Genomic DNA, 27,784 nt, shown 5'->3' with positions numbered 1-27,784 from the left:
GTTCTGTTGATGGTTGCTTCAGATATTTTGGAGGTTATTTGGTTAGGTGTATACCATGTTTTAGAATTGACCTATCTTCTTGGTGAATTGAATTTTCGGTCATTGTGTGTGACCTCCTCTATCCATAACGGTGCTTTTTATCTTTGGTCGGTTGATATCAAGCAAAAGAACCTGGAAAAAGACATCTGCAAATACCACCCAAAAGAAAATTGGTGCTTATTTGATTACCTTTAATCCTCACGTCTCTTGCAGCATCTCCTAGATTTGTTTTTCTTAGTTGGGCACTTATTCCAAAGGCGTTTACAAAATAGATTGCTGTGCAGCTCAACTTATGAGACCTTGCCTGAGAGTATTTTTATGGCGCCAATACCTTCGAAGGATCTGTCTTTGGCTGGATATAAAATTCTAGCTTCAATGTTTTTTCCTTCAATACCTAAATAGTTATGAATTTATTTATGAATGTTTATGTAAGTTGTTTACTTAAGAGAAATGAGGTCCTATGTATCCTGTTCTACAACTTGCTCTTTAAAAATTTGATGGCACCTCTTAGATATCTTACAGGATATGAGCAGACCTGGTTTTACTTTGTTGTCGTTTGTTTTAAACACCTATATAGTATTCCATCGTATGTGTCTAATTTATCCTATCCTGTATTGGTGGGGATTTTTTGTTTTTTTTTTTAACCTGCCTCTTACTGTCGAGACTAGGGGCAGGCAGGTAAGTGCCTACAGTAAAAAAATTTAAGGAGATGCTCACCTCGGAGTCACGCGCTATAATTCCGCACACTGGCTTCCAGCCCTGGGGCTGCTCCTCTGGTGGCTGCGAGGACCGGACATACATCTTAACTCCAAGCGGGTGGCAGTGGGGAGTCTGCACACGGCACCTCCCACAGCCTTGGGCTCTTCTTCATTCCGGGGAATCGTGGAGATGGCTCTGCTTTCCCAAGTGAGGTTAGAACAGGTCTCATTACATCTGTATCTTCTAGGTCACAAAGGAAAATGTTCAAGTTTGGTTGAAAAATACAGGAGACACCCTAAAATGGACAAACCTATTGCAAAGGTTCGCCATTACTACCACATCGAGTACTTCCTCCTGCCTGATGTTGGGGAGCCTAAAAAGGTCGATGTGGTGGTGTTTCCAGCCTTGGCCAAAGTGTTCCTGGATTCAGGAATAAAGGTGAGAGAGTGTGTGTGTGTGTGTGTGTGTGTGGCCTTGCATATAGTCTGATACCCACAAGAAATAGCAGGAGCCACAAAGGATGCTCACTTCCCCTGGAACTTGCTAGAAATGTAGGATCTTGGTCGCCACTCTAGGCCTACTGAATGGGAATCTGCACGAACCTAATAATATTGATAGCAACTCTATGATTTTCTCTGAAGGTATTTTTACCTAATAATTTCTTTGGTGTTTCAAAAGTTTTGGCAGCTCTTGTTATTTCTTTCTGTGTGTACACGTGAGTACGTGTGTGTGCACACCCGCCACCCGCACACACACGCACACTCCCGCCTGGGGCAGGGCTCTGGGTCAGGATGGGGAGTCCCTGGGAGGGACACTCTTTGCAGGGAATTGCTTTTACTTTATTTTTCCGAGCAACCCAGAGGCGTGCAGGCCCCTGTCTGCGGCACCCATTTCCTGATTCCCTATGTGAGTTGGGAGCCAGGAGGGAGTGGGATGCACAGACAGACAAGCGGAAGGCAGGGCCTGCCACATCGTGGCAGCGGTCAGATCCTGGCCTCTGAGCTTTCAACGCTGAGAGTCTTGTTGTCCTTTTACACAGACCATCAGGCCATGGCAAGAAGGGGACAAGGTCTGGGTGTCGTGGACCCAAAGTTTTAACATCAACATGACAAAGGAGTTACTAAAGAAAATAAATTTTCACAAAATCACCTTGAGGCTCTGGGACACCAAGGACAAGGTTTCGAAAAAAGCCAAGAATTATCGGTTAAAACCTTCTGGGTTTCTGGAAGATGCAGGATCTTTTGGTAAGTTCATGGCATTCATGTTTGATTTGAAATGTTTCCGCAGGCATGTGGCTTCTCACTGGTAACAGCAGAAAAGCCAGCCAGCATCTCCTTGTTTGGTGCATCTGGTTTTCCTGGGGCCCACGCTGGTTTCTGTCAGCGCAGTGACACCCCCCTCTCTCCAGGGCATGTGCGGCGATGGGAAGGGCGCCCCAAGTCTGTGTGCTGCCCGTCAGCCACCACTCTGGGCAGTGCTGAGGCGGGCACCCACCACCGGCCTGTGTCCCAGGATGAGTCTGGTGTGCTCCCTGAACAAAAAAATTAGAGGCTATCGAGAAACAAAACAGAAAACTCGAAAGTCCCACAGCCCTGTTTCCATTAGGCCCTTCAGACTCTTCCTCGTGTAAAGATTATTGTATCAGTGCCAGAAAGTCTCCTTTCGAACTCCCCTCAAAGGAGAGAGGCCTAGGTTGAAGCTGAGTTGAACCCTGTCTCCATCCCGAGCTAATGGTGACCTTGGGCACCTACTTCGTCTGGCCAGATGCCTGGGGGCAGGGTGGTGGGAGCGCGCCCCCCTCCCCCCGCAATAAGGAGGATTGCATTGTGTAGAGGGAATTTTAAAACTATAATAAAATGCTTCCACTTAAAATATGCAGCGGCATTCTTGTAAGATACATCCCAGTTTTCAGAGATATTAGAAGGTAAAGTCGATGTACTCCAGAGAATGGGTGGAACGAGGTGCTGTTACGGCCGCTGATCGCGGCTTCCAGACAAGTACAGCCCTCCCCACTTTCCATGAGCAAAGTCAGCCTGGACTTGCTTGTAGCGAGAGGCAGCGCCAGAATCAGAACCCAGTTTTGTGTGACTGGAAAGTTTTTTCTCCGGTTTCCAGCCTGCGCTCCTCAAAGAGCCTTCCTGACCTTGGGGGCTTGGGGCTTCCGAGTTTTAATCTTTCATTGCTATCCCGGGTTTCTTAGCCTCGGCAGTGTGGGCATCTTGGGTTGGATTGTTCCTTGTTGCAGGGACCGTCCTGGGCACTGGAGGGCTGTTAGCAGCATCCCTGACCTCTACCCACTAGACGCCAGGACTAGCCTCCCAGCTGTGACAACTAGAAATTTCTTCGGACATTGTCTGCAGGTGCAAAATTGCCCCTGGCTGAAAATCACTGATTTGCCTCTAAACTACTAGTCCTGGGTGAGAAAATGGGATTCACGTTCTCTTTTCTCACTTGGACCAAAGGAAAGACCCATGTCCTCAGAGCGTGGGCTCTAAACCACCCGCATTGGACGCACTTGGAGTGCAGCCTCAATGCAGGTTCCAGGGCCTGCCCCGGAGCTGCCGAGCCCAAATTTCTGGTAAACATGTGCCTGGCAGTGGGCTTACCCTGGAGCAGAGGTGCCAGGGTGGGTGTACCAGGAGGACTTCCTGGAGAAGGGGCCATGGAGACAAGTTTGGAAGGGTAAATGGAATCAGCCGGCCGGAAAAGGGAGGAGGGCGGGTGTCACGGGCCCTTCAGTGAGGGCCCATGGGCCTTTTGCTGTGAGCGTCCTTGGGGCCACTGCTCCTCCTCGAACCCTGTCCCACGCCTGGCATCACTGCCTCTTAAGTTAACTAATTTTTTTCCGTTAAAAATGTCAGTGTGTGTTCACTTTGCAAAACAATTTAGAAGTAGATTAGCCAAAGGGAGAAAAAATTAAAATCGTATGATGTCTGAGCAGAGACAGCCATTGCTAACATTTTCCTGTGCGTTTTACAACTGGGTACAAAATTTTAACAAAGACGGATGCAGTGTACATATTGTCTTAAGTCCTGCCTTTTTCCACTTAAGAAGTTATCTTTTTGTTTTATTTTGGAGGAGCTTCTTTTAATCAGTATTTTTTAATTGAAGTATAGTTGATTTACAGTGTTGACCGCTATACACTAAAGTGATTCAGTTATTTGTGTACACATTCTTTTTAAAAATATTCTCTTCCATTACGGTTTATCATAGGATGTTGACTATAGTTCCCTGTGCTGTACAGTAGGGCCTTGTTGTTATCCATTCTATATATAATAGCTTACATCTGCTAACCCCAACCTCCCACTCCATCCCTCCCCCAACCGTCTGCCCCTTGGCAACCACCAGTCTGTTCTCTGTGTCTGAGTCTGTTTCTGTTTTATAGACAGGTTCATTTGTGTCATATTTTAGATTCCACATATAAGTGACATCATACGGCATTTGTCCTTCTCTTGCTGACTTACTTCACTTAGTATGATAACCTCTAGTTGCATCCATGTTGCTGCAAATGGCATTATTTCATTTTTTATGGCTGAGTAATATTCCATTGTATATATGTACCGCATCATTTTTTTAACATCTTTATTGGCGTATAATTGCTTTACAATGTCGTGTTAGTTTCTGCTGTATAACAACGTGAATCAGCTGTATGTATACATATAGCCCCATATCCTCTCCCTCTTGAGCCTCCCTCCCACCCTCCCTATCCCACCCCTCCAGGTGGTCACAGAGCACCGAGCTGATCTCCCTGTGCTATGCGGCTGCTTCCCACTAGCTATTTTACATTTGGTAGTGTGTATATGTCAATGCTACCCTCTTACTTCATCCCAACTTACCCTTCCCCCTCCCCACGTCCTCACGGTACCACATCTTCTTTATCCATTCATCCGTTGATGGACATTTAGGTTGTTTCCATGTCTTGGCTATTGTGAATAGTGCTGCTATGAACATAGGGATGCCTGTATCTTTTTGAATTATAGTTTTGTCTGGATATATGCCCAGGAGTGGGATTGCTGGATTGTATGGTAATTCTATTTTTAGTTTTCTGAGGAACCTCCATACTGTTCTCCGTAGTGGCTCCCACCAACAGTGTATGAGGGTTCTCTTTTCTCCACATCCTCTCCAGCATTTGTTATTTGTAAGACATTTTAATGGTGTCCATCCATTCTGACCAATGTGAGGTGGTACCTCGCTGAAGTTTTGATTTGCATTTCTCTAATAATTAGCAGTATTGGGCATCTTTTCATTTGCCTATTGGCCATCTTTATGTCTTCTTCGGAGAAATGTCTATTTAGGTCTTCTGCCCATTTTGGACTGGGTTTTTTGTTGTTGTTGTTATTGAATTGTATGAGCTGTTTGTATACTTTAGAAATTAAGCCCTTGATGGTTGCATCATTTCCAGATATTTTCCCCCATTCTGTAGGTTGTCTTTTCGTTTTATGTATGGTTTCCTTTGCTGTGCAAAAGCTTATAAGTTTGATTAGGTCTCATTTGTTTATTTTTGTTTTTATTTCTATTGCTTTGAGAGACTGACCTAAGAAAACATTGGTACGATTTATGTCAGAGAACGTCTTGCCTATGATCTCTTCTAGGAGTTTAATGGTGTCATGTCTTATGTTTAAGTCTTTAAGCCATTTTGAGTTTATTTTTGTGTGTGGTGTGAGGGTGTGTTCTAACTTCATTGATTTGCATGCAGCTGTCCAACTTTCCCATCACCACTTGCTCAAGAGACTGTATTTTTCCCATTGTATATTCTTGCCTCCTTTGTTGAAGATTAATTGACCATAGGGGTATGGGTTTATTTCTGGGCTGTCTGTTCTGTTCCATGGATCCATATGTCTGTTTTTGTGCCAGTACCGCACTGTTTTGATTCCTGTAGCTTTGTAGTATCACCTGAAGTCTGGGAGGGCTGTGCCTCCTGCTTTGTTCTTTTTCTTCAGGATTGCTTTGGCAATTCTGGGTCTTTTATGGTCCCACATGAATTTTAGGATTATTTGTTCTAGTTCTGTGAAAAAGGTCATGGGTAGTTTGATGGGGATCACATTAAATCTGTAGATTGCTTTGGATAGTATGGCCATTTTAACACTATTAATTCTTCCAACCCAAGAGCATGGGATATCTTTCCATTTCTTTGAATCCTCTTCAGTCTCCTTTATTAATGTTTTATAGTCCTCAGTGCATAAGTCTTTTACCTCCTTAGTCAGATTTATTCCTAAATATTTTATTTTTGGGGGTGTGAATTTAAAAGGGATTGTTGTTTACATTCCCTATCTGATATTTCATTGTTGATGAAGTTATCTTCTTTTTTTAAAATTTATTAAATTTATTTACTTTTGGCTGCATTGGGTCTTCGTTGCTGCACGTGGGCTTTCTCTAGCTGCGGCGGCTCTTTGTTGCGGTGCATGGGCTTCTCATTGTGGTGGCTTCTCTTGTTGCAGAGCATGGGCTCTAGGTGTGTGGGCTCAGTAGTTGTGGCACGTGGGCTCTAGAGCACAGGCTCAGTAATTGTGGTGCACGGGCTTAGTTGCTCCGTGGCACGTGGGATCTTCCCGGACCAGTTCTCAAACCCGTGTCCCCTGTGTTGGCAGGCGGATTCTCAACCACTGTGCTACCAAGGAAGCCCGAGAAGTTATTCTTGAAACTCCTGTTTCCTGGGAGCAGAGACACAAGAGGCCAAGGGAATGGGAAGTTCATCACCTGTGAGAACTTGGCAGCTTTCAGCCTCCTGGTCTTGAATGGAGCATCCCAACAAGAGTTAGCATTTTCTTCACTTAAATCTGCTCAGCCCCTTGGTTTCTCAGTACTGTCGGACAAAGACCGTCTGAAGCCCCCCAGGTCATGGCTGACTCCCGCTATGCCCTCAACTCTTGGCCACGCCCCACCCAGCACCTCCTTGGTGTCACTGCCTGTGTGTCGCTCTCTGGAGTTCTCTAGCCTTCAGCTGCCTCTTCTCTCTGCACCCACGTTCATGTTTGTCTCATCCCTCCTGCATTGTTCCCTGACCTTCCTGTATCACCCCGCAGACCCTCGCACTTCACTGCTCTGCAGCTTTTCATGGCTGCCCAGTGCCTTCGGGAACCAAGTCTGACATCTGAGTCCAGCCTCTAAGCCATCGTAAACCTTGCTCCCCAGGCCTCCTTTCTCATCGCTGCTGTCACCTTCACACCTGCTCCAGCCCTGGTCCCTGAAAACACTAGGCTTTTCCCCATTGTAGGGCTTGCCTTCGGGCATCAGGGGCTCTTAGCCTAATCTCTTGCTCCACAAATTGTTATGCATCCTTCAGCGCTGCATCCAGTCACATCTCTTTTCTCTCCACATCTTTCTTCAGCATCCGTTACTGCCATTCGTTCGCTCCTTCCCTCTGCTCGTTCTTCCTTCCACACGTGTTGGCTGCTGCTGTGTGCGTGCAAAGCCCCACACTGATAGACATGAAAGACCCGGAGGGGTGTCACCTTCTCTGGGGATTGTCCTCACTTTGGTAAAGGATCAGCTCTCTGATCACAGGAGAGTGACTTAATCGTCAATAAAACGGGGAGGTGGTGATGCCTTTCTTAGAGTGCAGCGTGAGCATCAAATGCAACAACAGATACCGAGTGCATAGTGACCTGGTTTGGGAGAAGCCGTTGCCAGTTGAGGTTTGCATTTCCTGGTGTTTTGAAGCAGCTCCCCAGGCAGCAGCTCCAGGAGGGCAGCAGCCTTGCCTCCCTTATCGGTCCAGCACCAGGAGAGTGATTGTCACAGCATGGGTATCAGTGTGTATTTCTGAAATGGCTTTTTTTTTTTTTTTTTGCGGTACGCGGGCCTCTCACTCTTGTGGCCTCTCCCGCTGCGGAGCCCAGGCTACGGACGCGCAGGCTCAGTGGCCGTGGCTCACGGGCCCAGCCGCTCCACGGCATGTGGGATCTTCCCGGACCAGGGCACGAACCCGTGTCCCCTGCATCGGCAGGCCGACTCTCAACCACTGCGCCACCAGGGAGGCCCCAGTGTGTATTTCTGATTGAGTCCATGATGCTTTCTTCTCCTGCATTCTAGAGGAGGTGAAACATTTGGTTTTAAGTCAGAGAAGATCGTCTGACAAGGGCGTTCACGTCAAAGAGAAGCTGCATCAGGACCACACACCAGGGAAGCCAGAAAAAGCAAGAAAATGCTTAAGGTCTGAACATGGTGAGTGGAGACCCCGGCAGGGAAGGTGGTTGGTTGGCGTAGCTGGAGTGCCACATGTGCACTGGCGTCCGCCCCGCGCGTGCGGTGGCTGTGCTGCGCCCCTTCACCCTCCGAAGCGGGTGCGGCTCTCCCTGCACGACTCTTTCATCGTGGATTCTTGCCATTTCATTTTTGTGACTTACCAAAAAAAAAAAAAAAAAAAAAACCTTTCCTAGCCGTAGAAGTTAGGTGCATCTTTTTTGGTTTGTTTTTTAGAATATTCAGTGAATATGCTGGCTTGGCCAAAAAGTTCTTTCGGGTATTTTCCGTAAGATGTTACAAAAGTATACAACAAGCAGGGAAAATAATCTATCGTTCTGTCTCCAGGGACAAACGTAATATTTTTGTTATCATGTTATGGCAACTCCTTTGTTTTTGTGCTAAGATTTTTTTTTTTTTTTTTTTACATGGATGAGGTTATTCTGGACACATAATTTTCTGTTCTGAGATGACTACATCACATGCACCGTCCTGTTTCCTTAAGAACTTTCCGTAAACTTCGTCTGTGGTTACTTTGTAACATTTCCTCTGCTGGCTGCACTGTAGTGTGCTTAGCTATTCCCTGTTGGTGGGAACTTAGGAATCTTGGGGGGTGTTTTCTGTATTCTCTACGGTGCTGAAGTGGACGGTTGAACAGATGATAGACTTTTCTTCTTTTTTGTTCTCTGGGGGGTTAGATAAGGACCTAGAGGCCTTCTCTTGCCTCCATTTGTCCAGAGTAACCATAGCTATTCTGTGTATTCATTCATTACTCACGTATTATTGACAGACCTTTTTACTGAACGCTTGGGGACTGTTGCCCAGGGGCTGGCATTGCGTGTGCCTTAGTGAACTCGTATAGAACAGGAAGTTTGGCGACGCTGGCTAACATTACTGGCTTCTCACCCAGCAGAAAAGGCAACTCTTCCCAAGACCACCGAGGACGATGAAGAGCTGCTCAGGATGGAAGATCTTGACACAGTACAGTAAGGGTGGCCCTGTGTTATTTTGGGGTGTGGGAGTGGAACCCCCTCTTGTACTTGCCCCACAGATTCTCACCCAGAGTCGTGTCGATTTTTGGTAACTTCAGTTACGTTCGATCTCACGCAATCCAGCTGAGATGAACGGAACGGAGAGAGGCATGCTGTGCCTTTGAGCGTGTGTTGTGTGTCGGGCCCCATGCTTTTGCGTGCGTTACTGTATCTCATTTAATCCTCAGTGTTATCACCCTGAGGGGTGGTATTACCACCTCCATTTTCTCCATAAAGTGACCGAGAGGTTACGTGATTTTTACAAAGTTATAAATCTAGAATTCTTGGTCATCTTGAGAGTGTTGGTAATGCCAGATCCCAAGCCACACCTTCAGATGACTGAGTCCACAGCCTTTCCTGTTGGAAGTGTGGTTGCTCTTGGGGCCTCCTGTAGCCTAATGAGGGTCCAGCAAAGGAGGCTTCTCAGATGCTGTGGGGACTCAGGGAGAATGGAGGCCCAGCTGGTGGCTTGATGGGATAGGATGGGAAGAACCAGAGAACAAGTCATTTTTTTCAAGAATTTTATTGAATTATAGTTGATTTACAATGTTGTGCTAATTTCTTCTGTACAGCAACGTGACTCAGAACATGTTTTAAAGTGTTGATTAAAAAAATTTTTTGCAGGAATTTACAGATTAATTTGGGGAGAATTGACTCCCCCCCCAGAATATATATATATATATATATATATATTTTTAACATCTTTATTGGAATATAATTGCTTTATAATGGTGTTTTAGTTTCTGCTTTATAACAAAGTGAATCAGTTATACATATACATATATCCCCATATCTCTTCCCTCTTGCGTCTCCCTCCCTCCAACCCTCCCTATCCCACCCCTCTAGGTGGTCACAAAGCACCGAGCTGATCTCCCTGTGCAATGTGGCTGCTTCCCACTAGCTATCTATTTTACGTTTGGTAGTGTATATATGTCCATGCCACTCTCTCACTTGGTCCCAGCTTCCCCTTCCCCCTCTCTGTGTCCTCAAGTCCATTCTCTAGTAGGTCTGTGTCTTTATTCCCGTCCTGCCCCTAGGTTCTTCATAAACATTTTTTTTTTTAGATTCCATATATATGTTAGCATATGGTATTTGTTTTTCTCTTTCCGACTCACTTCACTCTGTATGACAGAATCCAGGTCCATCCACCTCATTACAAATAACTCAATTTCGTTTCTTTTTATGGCTGAGTAATATTCCATTGTATATATGTGCCACATCCTCTTCATCCATTCGTCTGTCGATGGACACTTAGGTTGCTTCCATGTCCTGGCTATTGTAAATAGTGCTGCAATGAACACTGTAGTACATAACTCTTTTTGTGTTTTTGTTTTTTGGTTTTTTTTTTGCAGTACACGGGCCTCTCACTGTTGTGGCCTCTCCCGTTGTGGAGCACAGGCTCTGGACGCACAGGCTCAGTGAACATGGCTTACGGGCCCAGCCGCTCCGTGGCATGTGGGATCCTCCCGGACCGGGGCACAAACCCGCGTCCCCTGCATTGGCAGGCAGACTCTCAACCACTGCGCCACCAGGGAAGCCCCTTTGTTTTGTTTTTAATGTCTGTGTGGATAGTGATAATAATCCAATAGTATTATTATCATCAACAACAGATTTTTAAAAATTTTTGAATTTTATTTTATTTAATTAATTAATTAATTTTTTGCGGTATGCGGGCCACTCACTATTGTGGCCTCTCCTGTTGCGGAGCACATCCTCCAGGTGCGCAGGCTCAGCGGCTGTGGCTCACGGGCCCAGCCGCTCCGTGGCATGTGGGATCCTCCCGGACCGGGGCACGAACCCGTGTCCCCTGAATCGGCAGGTGGACTCTCAACCACTGCGCCACCAGGGAAGCCCTATTTTATTTTTTTATACAGCAGGTTCTTATTAGTCATCAGTTTTATACACACCAGTGTATACATGTCAATCCCAATCGTCCAATTCATCACACCACCCCCCAGCCCCCGCCGCTTTCCCCCATTGGTGTCCATACGTTTGTTCTCTACATCTGTGTCTCAATTTCTGCCCTGCAAACTGGTTCATCTGTACCATTTTTCTAGGTTCCACATATACGCATTAATATACGATATTTGTTTTTCTCTTTCTGACTTACTTCACTCTGTATGACAATCTCTAGATCCATCCACATCTCAAAATATGACCCAATATCATTCCTTTTTATGGCTGAGTAATATTCCATTGTATATATGTACCACATCTACTTTATCCATTCGTCTATCGGTGGGCATTTAGGTTGCTTCCATGACCTGGCTATTGTAAACAGTGCTGCAGTGAACATTGGGGTGCATGGGTCTTTTTCAATTATGGTTTTCTATGGGTATCTGCCCAGTAGTGGGATTGCTGGATCGTATGGTAATTCTATTTTTAGTTTTATAAGGAACCTCCATACTGTTCTCCATAGTGGCTGTATCAATTTACATTCCCACCAACAGTGCAAGAGGGTTCCCTTTTCTCCACACCCTGTCCAGCATTTGTGGTTTGTACATTTTCTGATGATGCCCATTCTAACTGGTGTGAGGTGATACCTCATTGTAGTTTTGATTTGCATTTCTCTAATAATTAGTGATGTTGAGCAGCTTTTCGTGTGATTCTGTATGTCTTCTTTGGAGAAATGTCTGTTTAGGTCTTCTGCCCATTTTTGGATTAGGTTGTTTGTTTCTTTAATATTGAGCTGAATTAGCTGTTTATATATTTTAGAGATTAATCGTTTGTCCATTGACTTGTTTGCAAATAGTTTTTCCCATTCTGAGCGTTGTCTTTTCGTCTTGTTTGTAGTTTCCTTTGCTGTGCAAATACTTTGAAGTTTCATTAGGTCCCATTTGTTTATTTTTGTTTTTATTTCCATTACTCTAGGAGGTGGATCAAAAAAGATCTTGCTGTGATTTATGTCAAAGAGTGTTCTTCCTTTGTTTTCCTCAAAGAGTTTTATAGTGTTCGGTCTTACATTTAGGTTTTGAATCCATTTGGAGTTTATTTTTGTGTATGGTGTTAGGGAGTGTTCTAATTTCATTCTTTTACATCTAGCTGTCCAGATTTCCCAGCACTGCTTATTGAAGAGACTGTCTTTTCTCCATTGTATATCCTTGCCTCCTTTGTCATAGATTAGTTGACCATAGGTGTGTGGGTTTATCTCTGGGCTTTCTATCTTGTTCCATTGGTCTGTGTTTCTGTTTTTGTGCCAGTACCATATTGTCTTGATTACTGTAGCTTTGTAGTATAGTCTGAAGTCAGGGAGTCTGATTCCTCCAGCTCCATTTTTTTCCCTCAAGACTGCTTTGGCTCTTCAGGGTCTTTTGTGTCTCCATACAAATTTTAAGATGATTTGTTCTAGTTCCGTAAAAAATGCCATTGGTAATTTGATAGGGATTGCATTGAATCTGTAGATTGCTTTGGGTAGTATAGTCATTTTCACAATATTGATTCTTCCAATCCAAGAACATGGTATATCTCTTCATCTGTTGGTATCACCTTTAATTTCTTTCATCAGTGTCTTATAGTTTTCTGCATACAGGTCTTTTGTCTCCCTAGGTAGGTTTATTCCTAGGTATTTTATTCTTTTAGTTGCAATGGTAAATGGGACTGTTTCCATAATTTCTCTTTCAGATTTTTCATCATTAGTGTATAGGAATGCAAGAGATTTCTGTGCATTAATTTTGTATCCTGCCACTTTACCAAATTCATTGATTAGCTCTAGTAGTTTTCTGGTGGCATTTCTAGGATTCTCTATGTATAGTATCATGTCATCTGCAAGCAGTGACAGTTTTACTTCTTCTTTTCCAATTTGTATTCCTCTTATTTCTTTTTCTTTGATTGCCATGGCTAAGACTTCCAAAACTATGTTGAATAATAGTGGTGAGAGTGGACATCCTTGTCTTGTTTCTGATCTTAGAGGAAATGTTTTCAGTTTTTCACCATTAAGAATGATGTTTGCTGTGGGTTTGTTGTATACGGCCTTTATTATGTTGATGTAGGTTCCCTCTATGCCCACTTTCTGGAGAGTTTTTATCATAAATGGGTGTTGAATTTTGTCAAAAGCTTTTTCTGCATCTATTGAGATGATCATGTGGTTTTTATTCTTCAGTTTGTTAATATGGTGTATCACATTGATTGATTTGCATATATTGAAGAATCCTTGCATCCCTGAGATAAATCCCACTTGATCATGGTGTATGATCCTTTTAATGTGTTGTTGGATTCTGTTTGCTAGTATTTTGTTGAGGATTTTTGCATCTATATTCATCAGTGATATTGGTCTGTAATTTTCTTGTTTTGTAGTGTCTCTGTCTGGTTTTAGTATCAGGGTGATGGTGGCCTCATAGAATGAGTTTGGGAGTGTTCCTTCCTCTGTAATTTTTTGGAAGAGTTTGAGAAGGATGAGTGTTAGCTCTTCTCTAAATGTTTGATAGAATTCACCTGTGAAGCCATCTGGTCCTGGACTTTTGTTTGTTGGAAGATTTTAAATCACAGTTTCAATTTCATTACTTGTGATTGGTCTGTTCATATTTTCTGTTTCTTCCTGGATCAATCTTGGAAGGTTATCCCTTTCTAAGAATTTGTCCATTTCTTCCAGGTTGTCCATTTTCTTGGCATAGAGTTGCTTGTAGTAGTCTCTTAGGATGCTTTGTATTTCTGCAGTGTCTGTTGTAACTTCTCCTTTTTCATTTCTAATTTTATTGATTTGAGTCCTCTCCCTCTTTTTCTTGATGAATCTGGCTAATGGTTTATCAATTTTGTTTATCCTCTCAAAGAACCAGCTTTTAGTTTTATTGATCTTTGCTATTGTTTCATTTCTATTTCATTTATTTCTGCTCTGGTCTTTATGATTTCTTTCCTTCTGCTAACTTTGGGTTTTGTTTGTTCTTCTTTCTCTAGTTCCTTTAGGTGTAAGGTTAGATTGTTTACTTGAGATGTTTCTTGTTTCTTGAGATAGGCTTTTATAGCTATAAACTTCCTTCTTAGAACTGCTTTTGCTGCATTCCGTAGGTTTTGGATCGTCGTGTTTTCATTGTTATTTGTCTCTCGGTATTTTTTTATTTCCTCTTTGATTTCCTCAGTGATCTCTTGGTTATTTAATAACGTATTGTTTAGCCTCCATGTGTTTGTGTTTTTTACGGTATTTTCCCCTGTAATTCATTTATAATCTCATAGTGTTGTGGTCAGAAAAGATGCTTGATATAATTTCAATTTTCTTAAATTTCCTGTGGCTGGATTTGTGACCCAAGATGTGATCTATGCTGGAGAATGTTCCGTGCGCACTGGAGAAGAAAGTGTAATCCGCTGTTTTTGGATGGAATGTCCTATAAATATCAGTTAAATCTGTCTGGTCTGTTGTGTCATTTAAAGCTTCTGTTTCCTTATTTATTTTCACTTCGGATGATCTGTCCATTGGTGTAAGTGAGGTGTTAAAGTCCCCTACTATTATTGTGTTACTGTCGATTTCCTCTTTTATAGCTGTTAGCAGTTGCCTTATGTATTGGGGTGCTCCTATGTTGGGTGCATATATGTTTATAATTGTTATATGTTCTTCTTGGATTGATCCTTTGATCATTATGTAGTGTCCTTCCTTGTCTCTTGTAACATTCTTTATTTTAAAGTCTATTTTATCTGATGTAAGTATACTTTCTTTTGATTTCCATTTGCATGGAATATCTTTTTCCATCCCCTCACTTTCAGTCTGTATGTGTCCCTAGGTCTGAAGTGGGTCTCTTGTAGACAGCATATATATGGGTCTTGTTTTTGTATCCATTCAGCAAGCCTGTGTGTTTTGTTTGGAGCATTTAATCCATTCACGTTTAAGGTAATTATCGATATGTATGTTCCTATGACCATTTTTTAAATTGTTTTGGGTTTGTTTTTGTAGGTCCTTTTCTTCTCTTGTGTTTCCTATTTAGAGAAGTTCCTTTAGCATTTGGAGCTGGTTTGGTGGTGCTGAATTCTCTGAGCTTCTGCTTGTAAAGCTTTTGATTTCTCCCTCGAATCTGAATGAGATCCTTGCCGGGTAGAGTAATCCTGGTTGTAGGTTCTTCGCTTTCATCACTTTAAGTATATCATGCCACTCCCTTCTGGCTTGTAGAGTTTCTGCTGAGAAATCAGCTGTTAACCTTGTGGGAGTTCCCTTGTATGTTATTTGTTGTTTTTCCCTTGCTGCTTTCAGTAATTTTTCTTTGTCTTTAATTTTTGCCAGTTTGATTACTATGTGTCTCGGCATGTTTCTCCTTGGGTTTATCCTATATGGGACCCTCTGTGCTTCCTGGACTTGGGTGACTATTTCCTTTCCCATGTTAGGGAAGTTTTCGACTATAATCTCTTCAAATATTTTCTCTGGTCCTTTCTCTCTCTCTCCTTCTTCTGGGACCCTTATAATGCGAATGTTGTTGCATTTAATGTTGTCCCAGAGGTCTCTTAGGCTGTCTTCATTTCTTTTCATTCCTTTTTCTTTAGTTTGTTCTGCAGCAGTGAATTTCACTATTCTGTCTTCCAGGTCACTTATCCATTCTTCTGCCACACTTATTCTGCTGTTGATTCCTTCTAGTGTAGTTTTCATTTCAGTTTTTGTATTGTTCAGCTCTGTTTGTTTGTTCTTTAATGCTTCTAGGTCTTTGTTCAACATTTCTTGCATCTTCTCGATCTCTGCCTCCATTCTCTTTCTGAGGTCCTGGATCATCTTCACTATCATGATTCTGAATTCTTTTTCTGGAAGGTTGCCTATCTCCACTTCATTTAGTTGTTTTTCTGGGGTTTTATCTTGTTCCTTCATGTGGTACATAGCCCTCTGCCTTTTCATCTTGTCTGTCTTTCTGTGAATGTGGTTTTTGTTCCACAGGCTGCAGGATTGTAGTTCTTCTTGCTTCTGCTGTCAGCCCTCTGGTGGATCAGGCTATCTAAGAGGCTTGTGCAAGTTTCCTGATCGGAGGGACTGGTACATGACTCTTTTTGACTTGTGGTTTTCTCAGGGTAGTGAATTGACATTTTTACATTTCGTAGTTCTCCCATCCATGATCATGGTGTATCTTTTCACCTAATTCAGCTCCTCCTTTAGGACTTTTAATAGGGTTGATTTTTTTTCTTCCTATAGTTGTTGTGGATAATTCCTGTAAAAGAATTCCTAAATATTTTAGAGTTTCAGTTGCTTTTTATAAAATATATTGTTTTTTCCATCATACATGATAATGCAAGTTTGTCGGCAGACTGGCAGCCTCAGCATGACTGGGAGCTTGTTAGAAATGGGAATCTTAGGGACACCCCAGGCTTGCTGAACCACAATCTGCATTTTATTCAGTGATTCATATGCATGTTGAAATTTGAGAAGCCGTGGGTTAGAGGAATGCAGTGTTATATTTTTAAAAGTCTGCTTACATGCAGTCCAGTAAATAGATTACTAGATCTGGTCCCTGATTTTTCTCACTTTCATTTATTTTTCTCTTTGTGAATTTTCTAGATGTGGTACTTCAAGACCAGTTATTGCTTTGGGAGGGGCAACCACGACAGAAATGGAGGAGTTAATTGAGAGGCCGTCATTTAGCAGCTTAACAAACTTGTTGGAAAAGCAAACATTTCAAAGTAAGTTAGGATGGCACTTTGGAAACTTATAGTATAAGTAGACCTGGAAAAGAATTATGAAATATTTCAAATTCAGGATACTTCAATAAGATTCAAATATTATTCAAAAGTAAAAACTACTACATGCAATTTTAACTTACCCGGTCCATCTCACCTCATCCATCCATCCATCCTATCCCATGCCATCCCATGCCATCCAATGCCATCCCATGCCATCCCATCCCATCCTTTCCCATCCCATGCCATCCCATGCCATCCCATGCCATGCCATGCCATCCCATCCCATCCTTTCCCACTCTACCAATATTTCTGTGCTCCTGGTCCATGGTGTTGTGTGTATGGGAAACATGAAAATCTCTAATATTGACCAGAGACTTCCAGATAAATAATTACACTTCTATGTGATAGATGCTGTGTAGGGTGGGTATGTGGGATGTGGGGGTGGAGAGACTCTCTTTGGAAGATGAGAAGCCATTTGCTTCTTACGGTGGAATGAGGGAAATGGCACTCCTGAAAGCAGGTGATCTGAGTGTCTGACTCCCAGCAAGGACCCTCGGGTCCCTGAATCTATCTCCTCGTTCTTGGCCTAGAGCTCCTCAGCAGTGTTTCAGCAAGCGGTTGTGTTTCCAGTATGAGGTGGAAAATTCTAGAGCCGGGGCACTTGCTTCCCGTTTCCCATTCATTGAGCTGTAACTGCTGCAAATCGTTTCCTTAACCCTCAGTCAGTCTGCTTTTCCTGGTTCTAGTTCAACCCTGAAGTTTCTGGAGTCAGGCTCCTCACTGGTCGTGGGAGATGTAGGGGAGTAATGTCAGTCCTGTTTTTCAGGCCCTAAAAGACTAGGAACACCTTGCATCTCCTTCCGAGTTTTCTCTTTCCAGGTTAAGCCTCAGTGCTTTTTAATGTCCTTTAAGCATTTTAATGAGGTTTTCAAGCCATGCTTTTTCTTTTGAAGTAGAGAAAAGTACACAGAAAAATGTACAACGATGTACCCACAATTTAGCTATTAATATTTTGCCATATTTCCTTTATTTCTTTCTTGTTCCTTTTTTCTTTTCTTTCTTTCTTTTCTGGTTTTTTTTTAAAGAAGTAAGAGGCTACAGATAAAGTTTACACGCCCTTGGCTTCCCGTGCTTTTGAGAAGCGTACAGCCACCCTCGCCTAGAAATCGGTGTAACCCCCCCTGCCCCCCTCTTTCTCACACATTCACACAACATTGTAGTGATTTTTTCTTTCTTTTTCTCTTGCGGTATGCGGACCTCTCACCGTTGTGGCCTCTCCCATTGCGGAGCATAGGCTCCAGATGCGCAGGCTCAGCGGCCATGGCTCACGGGCCCAGCCGCTCCGCGGCATGTGGGATCTTTCCGGACCGGGGCACGAACCCGTGTCCCCTGCATCGGCAGGCGGACTCTCAACCACTGCGCCACCAGGGAAGCCCTGCAGTGATTTTTGGTTTCGTGAGTTACAGAAATGACTTCACGCATGCGTGTTTAACAGCAGCTTGCTCTTTCTCTCGACTTTATTTCTGAGATTTATTGGTGTCAGTACATCTCAGTTCAGCCCCTTCTTCTACCTTCTGTAAAGTGCCCTGTTGGGTAGTGCCCTCTTCATCCTTGCAGGCCCCACTGAGGGATGTTTGAATAGTCAACAGTTTCCTGCTCTTACCAGGAACCGTCCTTGCGCGGGGCTCCAGCGCACGCGTTGGAGGGTGTAGGTTGCATGCCCGGCGGGGTAACGGGCGTAGGAAGCTGTGACCGCTCAGGGTATGCTGCCGGTTTAGGGTCCCGGTTGTACTTCTTTGCCCTCCTGACAGCAGCCCTGAGAATTCCCGCTTCTCAACATCACCCTTGCATAGTCAGGGGCCCACTTCCTGATTATTGGGATTGAGAGTATCTAGAATGCTTATCTGGTCAGCACTTAGGTCATTTGCCTATTCCCATTTCTTCACTTATGTCGTTCTGTTGTGTTTAAATTTTTTTTCTTGTTGATCCCCAAGCCTTTCTTTTTTTAAGGTCTTTTGAATAACTCTGCGTAGTTTCATACACTGTAAACATCACAGGCTGGGGTCTGTATCTTACCCTTTCCCTTCATGTAGGGTGTCTTGTTGTATACCCCGGGTATTCACCTCTTCCCGTCCAGTTTGTACTTTGGGTAACACTTAAGAGACCCTTCCTCAAACAGATGGCAGTCTAGTCTCCCAAATATTCTTCTAATGATTTTGAAGTTTTTGTTTTCCACCTTCAGTCTGCAACTCATTTTGCATACGGAATGAGGTGCCCTATAATTTCATTTGCCTCCAGATGGATAGTCAGTTTCATTGATGGACTGGTCCATCTTTTCCCACTGATTTGAAATGCCACCTCTGGCCTCTGTTAAGTCTCCCTATGTGTGTGGCTCTATTTCTGGGCTTGCCTGCAATGGTCTGTTCCATTGGTCTCTCTGTCACAGAACCTATATAGCTCATGGTTTTAGTTACCCACACTTATGTGTTTTATCATCTCCTTTTTCTTCTTGATCTAAGCTGGGTGCTGAGATGAGCATCTTATGTGCCTTTGCCCAGTGACTCTTCTCGATGCCCTGAGGAGGCAGGTGCTGCCCCCATTCGACAGACGGGGGCGTCGAGGCTCAGAATGGTTAAGGTGCTTTCCCTGCAGGAGGGAGAGAGCTGATTCTAGAACTTTGGTGGTTCAGCTTCAAAGCCCAACCCTCAGCGCTGCGCTGAGGTTATAAGCCGACGGAGAGGAGAACTTGGGTATTGTGTGGTGCTGGTGTCGTCACAGCTGGCTCTGGGTAGTGGCGAGTTGGGGGATCAGGACCCCGTAATTTCTTGCTGCGTGTAACCGACGACTGCTGTCCGCATTGGGATGCATCTCCCGGTTGCTGGGATAGACGAGGAGCACAGAATCTGCCTCCAGGGAGCCCCCAGAGTCTTCCGCATCCGTGCCGCGTGAAGCAGCCACGTACAGCCTCTGGGACAGGAGCTCCTCTTAACGTTTATTCCCTTCCTCTGATTTCACAGTTAAACGGAAAGAATCAGACGCGAGGAGGAAAAGCCAGAGGAGGAGGGAGAAATCTCGCGTGGAGACAGACTCCAGGCTGGCAGGCCACGGGAAGCAGGGCACGTTCGCCATGCAGCTGGCGGTGATGCCGCTCCTCGCAGGTAGCCACACCCGTTCCCAGCAGCGTCCGGTCTCCTTGACCCGTGTGGCCAGAATGCCGGTAAACAGGACACTCGCGGTGACCGGGACCCTGCGCTACGCTCTCAGCCACCCCCGCCAAGTGGGCGTGTCTCCGCTATACAGAGCGGGAAATGGAGGCGCAGCGAGGTCAAACGCGTCGGCCAAGATGACGCAGCGAGTAAGAGAAGCCTGGGTTTGAACCCAGGTCTGATTCCAAAGTCCAAGCAAACGTGAGAATAAAAAACGTCATGGGCTTCCCTGGTGGCGCAGTGGTTGAGAGTCCGCCTGCCGATGCAGGAGACACGGGTTCATGCCCCGGTCCGGAAAGATCCCACATGCCGCGGAGTGGCTGGGCCCGTGAGCCATGGCCGCTGAGCCTGCGCGTCCGGAGCCTGTGCTCCGCAACGGGAGAGGCCACAACAGTGAGAGGCCCACGTACCGCAAAAAAAAAAAAAAAAAAGAAACGTCATGGTTTTGTTTGCTACATAAGATGCTACTTGGTATAAACACATTCCTGCAGATTTTTACAAAGACGTCTAGTAAAGGAAATGAGGAAAGGCGACCAGTATTTATGCCCTATCATTTACTTCTCACGGCCAACTCTGATCTTCCCAGTGAACTGGTGCTGGTGGTATAGGGCGTGGTTATCATTGTCACGATTTTTTCAGGGAGGAATCAAAACTCAGAGAAGTGAAGCAGCTAAACCTGAAGGCACACAGCTCAGTGGCAGAACAGGGGTTTGCTTCATTTGCTTTGCAAGATCTGTCACCGTTTATAAACTCAGTTTGATAAAGAATAAGTAGGTATTTATTATGTCCATATGTTTAGATAATGGAAGGCTCAGAATATATTTTGGGTAAAATTATGTGACTTTATTTTAAAAAGGGAATATGGGGGGAACCCTCTTCTTTTTAGAGAAAATAATTTCACACGTTTCATTGTGGGGTTTTTGGCCATCAGGGTGAACGAGTGCCCCCTTCTGGCCTATCTGGAGAAACTTAGGCAGACGCGGAGGGTCAGTGAAACCCCATAGGGTCAGAGTCCAGTGCCGGGGGTGCCGGCAAAATCCTTATTTCCACAAGCGCTTGGGTTGATGTCGATATGTTTTGAGGAACTATTAAGTTTTTTGTTCTCACGTTTAGATGGATTTTTGAAAATTAGTTTCACCCAAAGTGAGTTTTCAGAGACTCTTACCCACTGCTGAGCCGTGTCCAGGAGGACCGGGCCTTTCACGCAGCGGCCACGTGGCCCCGCCTGGGGCAGTGACTTTGGTTCATGCTTCTTTGATCTTGAATGCAGAAGCAACCGGTGCTGCTCCAGGTGGGTGGGGCCCGGGGGACCTGCCTGACCTGCTCCTTACTTTGCTGTGAGGGTAGGGAGATGCTGAATGGTCCTGGTGTGCCCGGTGTGACCATTTCCAGCAGGTGAAGCCAAGAGGTGCCTGGGCCTCCCCCCCGTTTAACTTGTGCCGCCATGGCCCTGTACAGTGACAGTTATTGCAAGAGTGACAAACAGACTTTGAATCCTGGCTCAGCCCTTTACCAGCAGGTCGCCTGCTTTCTGTGAGTCTCAGTTTCCTCATCTGTAAAATGGGGACAGTAGCTCCCACCCCAGGGGGCTGTAGGAAGGATCACGAGAGATAATGTGTGTAAACAGCTTGGTGGGGAGCCCTGCGCACAGCAGAGCTCAGGCAGGTTCCTGGTGAGGAGGTGGCAGCTGCCTCGCCCGGACATCAGGGTGGGCTGCGTGTAGGGCCCTGGGCCCCCGGCAAGGGGGACAGAAAGATCCCTGCTCCCTGGCGCCGAGGCCATGGCTCGTGGTCATGACTGCAAGTGGCCGTGGTGCAGCAGGCCAATTGTAGGTTTCTTTTTGCCATAAAATAGAATAGCATAAGATTATTCCCAAACTAGAATGATTATTTTTAGTCATCTTCAATTGAATTTTTTTTAATAACTTATTTTACTGTATTTATTTTTGGCTGCTTTGGGTCTCCGTTGCTGCACGCGGGCTTTCTCTAGTTGCGGCGAGTGGGGGCTACTCTTCGTTGCAGTGCGCGGGCTTCTCATTGCGATGGCTTCTCTTGTTGCAGAGCACGGGCTCTAGGCGTGCGGGCTTCAGTAGTTGCGGCACGTGGGTTCAGTAGTTGTGGCTCGCGGGCTCTAGAGCGCAGGCTCAGTAGTTGTGATGCTCGGGCTTCGTTGCTCCGTGGCATGTGGGATCTTCCTGGACCAGGGCTCGAACCCTTGTCTCCTGCATTGGCGGGCGGATTCTCAACCACTGCGCCGCCAGGGAAGCCCCATCTTCAATTTAAGATTAGACCACAGACTTTGCATACCTTAGTGGTAAATATTGTCGGCCAGTAAGTGTCTAGAAAGGTTCTGTGTTTGGAGTGAACTCTTATGTTTACTGCACAGAGGAGGGGCCGCACTTTTAGCCACGCAGGACTTGTTTTGACACTGGTTCTGCTGCTTATTGGCCAAGAGTCCTTGGATGATCACTTGACATCCCTGGACCTATCATGTTCAAGTCCGGCAGCTGTAGGTGCACAGAGAGTCCTTGGATGATCACTTGACATCCCTGGACCTATCATGTTCAAGTCCGGCAGCTGTAGGTGCACAGACCTTGTGGTGGCCACTCGCCCTTGCCTTGTTCCTTACGTGGGACAGTGGTTCTCACCTTGGGCACTTATGCCCCCAGGGATACTTGGCACTCTGTGAGGCATCTTTGGGTGTCACAAGTGGGAGTGGGACACTGCTGAATGTCCCACGATGCACGGGATAGTCCTCATGGCGAATAATTATCAGTCCTCAAGTGTCACTAGTGCTGAGGTTGAGATCCCTGCCCTGGATCATGGCTGACATCACCTGAGATTTCTGAATGTTGATATGAGTAGGTGTTTGCACTAGAGAGTCTTTCTAAACTGGGCAATCTTCTATGAAAAGGCTTGCAAAGTTCTAGAACACAAATCGGAATTGGCTATGGTCTTAATGAGTTGGTTTTGAAGAGAGTCACAGGGGGAAGTGGGGGGTCCCCAGGAGACGCCCACGGCCCAGGCAGACAGTGTACACCTCGGGCCCAGGACTTGTTCTGGAAGCAACTGCTCTTTCTGAGTGTGAGTGATGGGGCTCTCACATGCCCTAAAAATATATTTACCAGCATCATGAAAGAAATAGAATTGGTCTTTTTGAGCACAGACCCTGTGCTAGGAGGGGCAGTGTTCCTGACACCTTCCCATACATAATCCCTCTTCATCCTCTTAACCCTAAGAAAAGTGGTATTTCTGTCCAATTTGCACATGACAAAATCGAGCCTCAAAGAGCCTCTAACTTGTTGTAGGTCACATGATGCCTAACAGTCGGATTTAGGGCTTGAAAAATCTGCTTGCAAATCTGGAGCTTTGCTTTTTTTTTTTTTGGCCTTCACCAGTGTCTCTCCACCTGGTGAAATGTATGGGCCCCTTTTGCGAGAAAAGTATTCTCACAGCTGCCCATGTGCCCTGCAGTGGTCAAGTCACCCACCCTTTTCTGCAGTTGCACTGTTGCACAACTGTCACAGCAGGAGGTGTTCCAGGCTGGATTTGGCCCAAATGTACCACTTGTGTTCTATGTCCGTACCTACACTTCCCTCCCTGGATTACAACGGTGAAAGTGACGCCGCTGGGCACCAAACACAGACACTGGTGTTATTTGTTCCTGAATGTGTTCTACTCTAAGAGAACTGCCTGGAGAAGTGCTCCAGAACTTTCTGCAGTGAAGGACTTGTTCCATGTCTGCTCATAGCCACACATGGCTGCTGAGCGTGTGACGTGGGACTCATGTGATGAAGGAAGTGCCTTTTAATTAATTAATTTATTTATTTATTGGCCATGCTGTGCAGCATGTGGGATCTTAGTTCCCCGACCAGGGGTTGAACCTGTGCCCCCTGCATTGGAAACGTGGAGTCTTAAGCACTGGACCAACAGAGAAGTCTGAAGGAAGTGCATTTTAAATTATATTTAATTTTAATTAATTTAAACATAAATATCCACATATGGCCAGTAACTATGGGACTCGCAGCGCAAGTCTGGTGGTTCTAGAATTACCTGGAGAGATTTTAAAAATCCCAGTGCGGAGGCTACAGCCCAGACCAAGCCCGTGAGACTGGGGGTGGGACCCAAGCGTCATTGTTCCTGATTGTAGCCTATAGATGATTCAGGAAATGCTTCTATCACAAGGTGATCATCAAGATTAAATGACAAAATGAAATTCTCTTAGAGAACCTATGGGACCCCAGTTGAAAAAGTGGTGCAGACATGCTGCCTGTAGGTGTTTCCCAATTATTATTTTTTTAAAGTTTTCCTCTTTTCGGTGTAATTTTATCTTTGGCTCTCAGGTTGCCTGATCCCTCCTGTGCTGGTCTCAGGGCCGTTCTGAATAACATTCTAACGCTGTGTGTATCTCCCTGCAGGATGGCAAACTGTCGTGAGTCATGGCAGTGGGAGGTCGGCCAATGTCTTAGATTGTCTTTTGACCCTAAAAACAGAAGTTCCCCTCATGACTGAAGAGCAAAAGCGGGACTTAAACCCCCTGACCATAGAGGTCAAGTGTGTTTCCTGCCTTCCATCACGGTCTGTTTCCTTCAGTGAACTAGAGGTAAGAGTGAACCAGGCCAGCTGGTTTGAGAGCTGCTTTTCCCAGCCATCTGCCCATCACCTGTCACCCCTCACCCGCAGTGGCCCTACATGAGAAGTATGATCATCAACTCCATTTCCTCTTTTAGGATCTCACAGCCAGACAGCAAAGAGATTAGGTTCCTAGGGTCAGGAGTTACCAAGTGTGAGGTCTCCTCTGCTACACCACAGGGTTCTTCAGGTGCAGGTAGCGACCTTCCACTCAGGAGGATCCCTATGCTTCCTTGTTACAGCAGCGGTGCTCGCCTAGTGCTCACTTATTTTGAACCAGCCAGTTTAGTGCTGCTGTTTACCTTGGGAGTCCCCTGTTCCTCTCCTGGTGGGTCCCTGTCCCTGGATTCTGTGTCTTGCTCTTGCTTTGTTTCCTCTTTGATTTTGCTGGAGCACATCCTCCTGTAGCTTCCTGAGAAGAAGTTAATGGGAGATACTTGTTTTATGATCTCTTATGTCTGAAAATATCCTTATTCTACCCTTATACTTGATTGATAGGGTATAGAATTCTAGGTTAAAAAATCATTTTCCTTCAGTTTTTAAAAATTTTTTATTGGAATATAGTTGATTTACAATGTTGTGTTAGTTTCAGGTACACAGTAAAGTGAATCAGTTATACATATACACATATCCACCCTTTTTACATTTTTTTCCTATATAGATAATTACAGAGTATTGAGTGGAATTCCCTGTGCTATACAGTAGCTCCTTGTTAGTTATCTATTTTATGTATAGTGGTGTGATCTCCCAATTCCAATCTCCCAATTTATCCCTCCCCCCTCTCCCCTGGTAACCATAAGTTTGTTTTCTACATCTGTGACTCTATTTCTGTTTTGTAAATAAGTTCATTTGTACCATTTTTTTAGATTCCACATATAAGCAATATTGTATGATATTTGTCCTTCTCTGTCTGACTTACTTCACTTAGGATAATTTCTAGGTCCATCCATGTTGCTGCAAATGGCATCATTTCATTCTGTTTAATGGCTGAGTAATATTCCATTGTGTATATGTACCACAACTTCTTTATCCACTCCTGGATAAGTTATTCATCCATCGATGGACAATTAGGTTTCTTCCATGTCCTAGCTGTTGTAAACAGAGCTGCAGTGAACGTTGGGGTACATGTATCTTTTTTTATGTATATAAATTTATTTATTTATTTTTGGCTGCATTGGGTCTTTGTTGCTGCACGTGGGCTTTTCTCTAGTTGCGGCGAGCAGGGGCTATTCTTCATTGCGGTGTGCAGGCTTCTCATTGTGGCGGCATCTCTTGTTGCGGAGCATTGCGGAATATGGGCTCTAGGTGCATGGGCTTCAGTAGCTGTGGCACGCGGGCTTAGTAGTTGTGGCTCGCGGGCTCTAGAGCGCAGGCTCAGTAGTTGTGGCGCATGGGCTTGGTTGCTCCGTGGCATGTGAGATCTTCCTGGACCAGCGCTCAAACCCATGTCCCCTGCATTGGCAGGTGGATTCTTAACCACTTTGCCACCAGGGAAGCCCCATGTATCTTTTTGAATTATGGTTTTCTCCGGATATATGCCCAGTAGTGGGATTGCTGAGTCATATGGTAGCTTCATTTTTAGTTTTTTAAGGAACCTCCGTACTGTTCTCCATAGTGGCTGCACCAACTTATATTCCCCCCACCAGTGCAGGAGGGTTCCTTTTTCTCCACACCCTCTCCAGCATTTATTGTTTGCGGAGTTTTTTGATGATGGCCATTCTGACTGGTGTGAGGTGATACCTCATTGTATTTTTGATTTGCATTTCTCTGATAATTAGAGATGTTGAACATCTTTTCACATGCTTTTTGGCCATCTGTATGTATTCTTTAGAGAATTGTCTGTTTGGATCTTCTGTCCTTTTTTTTTTTTTTTTTTTTTGCGATACACGGGCCTCTCACTATTGTGGCCTCTCCCGTTGTGGAGCACAGGCTCCGGACGTGCAGGCTCAGTGGCCATGGCTCACAGGCCTAGCCACTCCGCCACATGTGGGATCTTCCCGGACCGGGGCACGAACCCGTGTCCCCTGCATCGGCAGGCGGACTCTCAACCGCTGCGCCACCAGGGAAGCCCTCTTCTGTCCATTTTTTAATTGGGTTGTTTGTTTTTTTTGATATTGAGCTGCATGAGCTGTTTGTATATTTTGGAGATTAATCCTTTGTTGGTCTTTTCACTTGCAAATATTTTCCCCCATTCTGTGGGTTGTCTTTTTGTTTTGTTTTTGGTTCCCTTTGCTGTGCAAAAGCTTTTAAGTTTAATTAAGCTCCATTTGTTTATTTTTTGTTTTTATTTTCATTACTCTAGGAAGTGGATCCAAAAAGATATTGTTGCAATTTATGTCAGAGAGTGTTCTGCCTATGTTTTCCTCTAAGAGTTTAATAGTATCTGGTCTTACATTTAGGTCTTTAATCCATTTTGAGTTTATTTTTGTGTATGGTGTTAAGGAGTGTTCTAATTTCATTCTTTTACATGTAGTTGTCCAGTTTTTCCAGCACCACTTATTGAAGAGACTGTTTTTTCTCCATTTTATATCCTTGCCTCCTTTGTCACAGATTAGGTGACCATAGGTGCATGGGTTTATTTCTGGGCCTTCTATCCCGATCCATTGACATATATTTCTCTGTTTTTGTGCCAGTACCATACTGTTTTGATTACTGTAGCTTTGTAGTATAGTCTAAAGTCAGGGAGTGTGATTCCTCCAGCTCCGTTTTTCTTTCTCAGGATTGCTTTGGCTATTTGGGGTGTTTTGTGTTTCGATACCAATTTAAAATTTTTTTGTTCTAGTTCTTTAAAAATGCCATTGGTAATTTAATAGAGATTGTATTGAATCTAGATTGCCAAGGTGACTATCTATAAAAAGGTCTGCCTGAAAAGCTGGCCCTTGGCAGGTGTCTAGGAACTTGAATCATTCTCTAATGAGAGTGGTTCCTGGGCCTGACTGTTTCTGCCAACAGTGCTGACCATGCTTTCCTCCAGGGCGCCTGGCATATTGGGACACAGGCTGGGGGAGCCTAGTACCAGCCCCAATCAAAACCCTGGGTGCTGGGTCTCCAGTGAGCTCCCTGGTGGACAGTACGTCACCTGACTTGTCACAGGCAGTTGTGCAGGAGCTCAGTGCATCCCAGTGCACACAGTAGGAGGCCATGGGGAGATGGCGCCTGTCCCCCTGCTTTGCCTCGCAGCCCTTTTCCCTTTGCAGGCTTTGCCTGGTCTCCTCCGGCCTTTGTGAAGCCCAGCTGTGGGTCCGACCACAGCTGGGTCCTGAGGTTCTCCTAGAGAATCACGGATCTGGGGTGATTCACCCCGGGGCCGCCAACTCAGCAATGTTTTCCTGCTTTGCGGGGCGCCGTCCCTGTTTGTACAGTCCTTGTTTCCTCAAGTTGGTTTTTCTATTTGTTTGGTCTCCATCGTCACATCTGT

General features: G+C 44.9%; 1 protein-coding gene across 1 annotated transcript in view; it reads left to right on the top strand.

The window, feature by feature from the left end:
* Nucleotides 1-27,784, top strand: part of CFAP92 (cilia and flagella associated protein 92 (putative)) — a 66,270-nt gene that overhangs the window by 2,948 nt on the left and 35,538 nt on the right. Inside the window, 7 exon segments of the mRNA XM_089919803.1 lie at nt 986-1,176; nt 1,778-1,982; nt 7,771-7,902; nt 8,831-8,906; nt 16,408-16,529; nt 19,547-19,687; nt 24,153-24,337. Coding sequence (XP_089775929.1) covers nt 986-1,176; nt 1,778-1,982; nt 7,771-7,902; nt 8,831-8,906; nt 16,408-16,529; nt 19,547-19,687; nt 24,153-24,337 — 1,052 coding nt within the window.

Source organism: Delphinapterus leucas, chromosome 10 (genome assembly GCF_059928025.1).
Source record: "Delphinapterus leucas isolate spDelLeu-1000000601 "Yukka" chromosome 10, BTC_Dleu_Yukka2, whole genome shotgun sequence".
Taxonomy (NCBI): domain Eukaryota; kingdom Metazoa; phylum Chordata; class Mammalia; order Artiodactyla; family Monodontidae; genus Delphinapterus; species Delphinapterus leucas.
The sequence above is the reverse complement of the archived record's forward strand: the minus strand, read 5'-3'. Positions and strand labels throughout refer to the sequence as shown.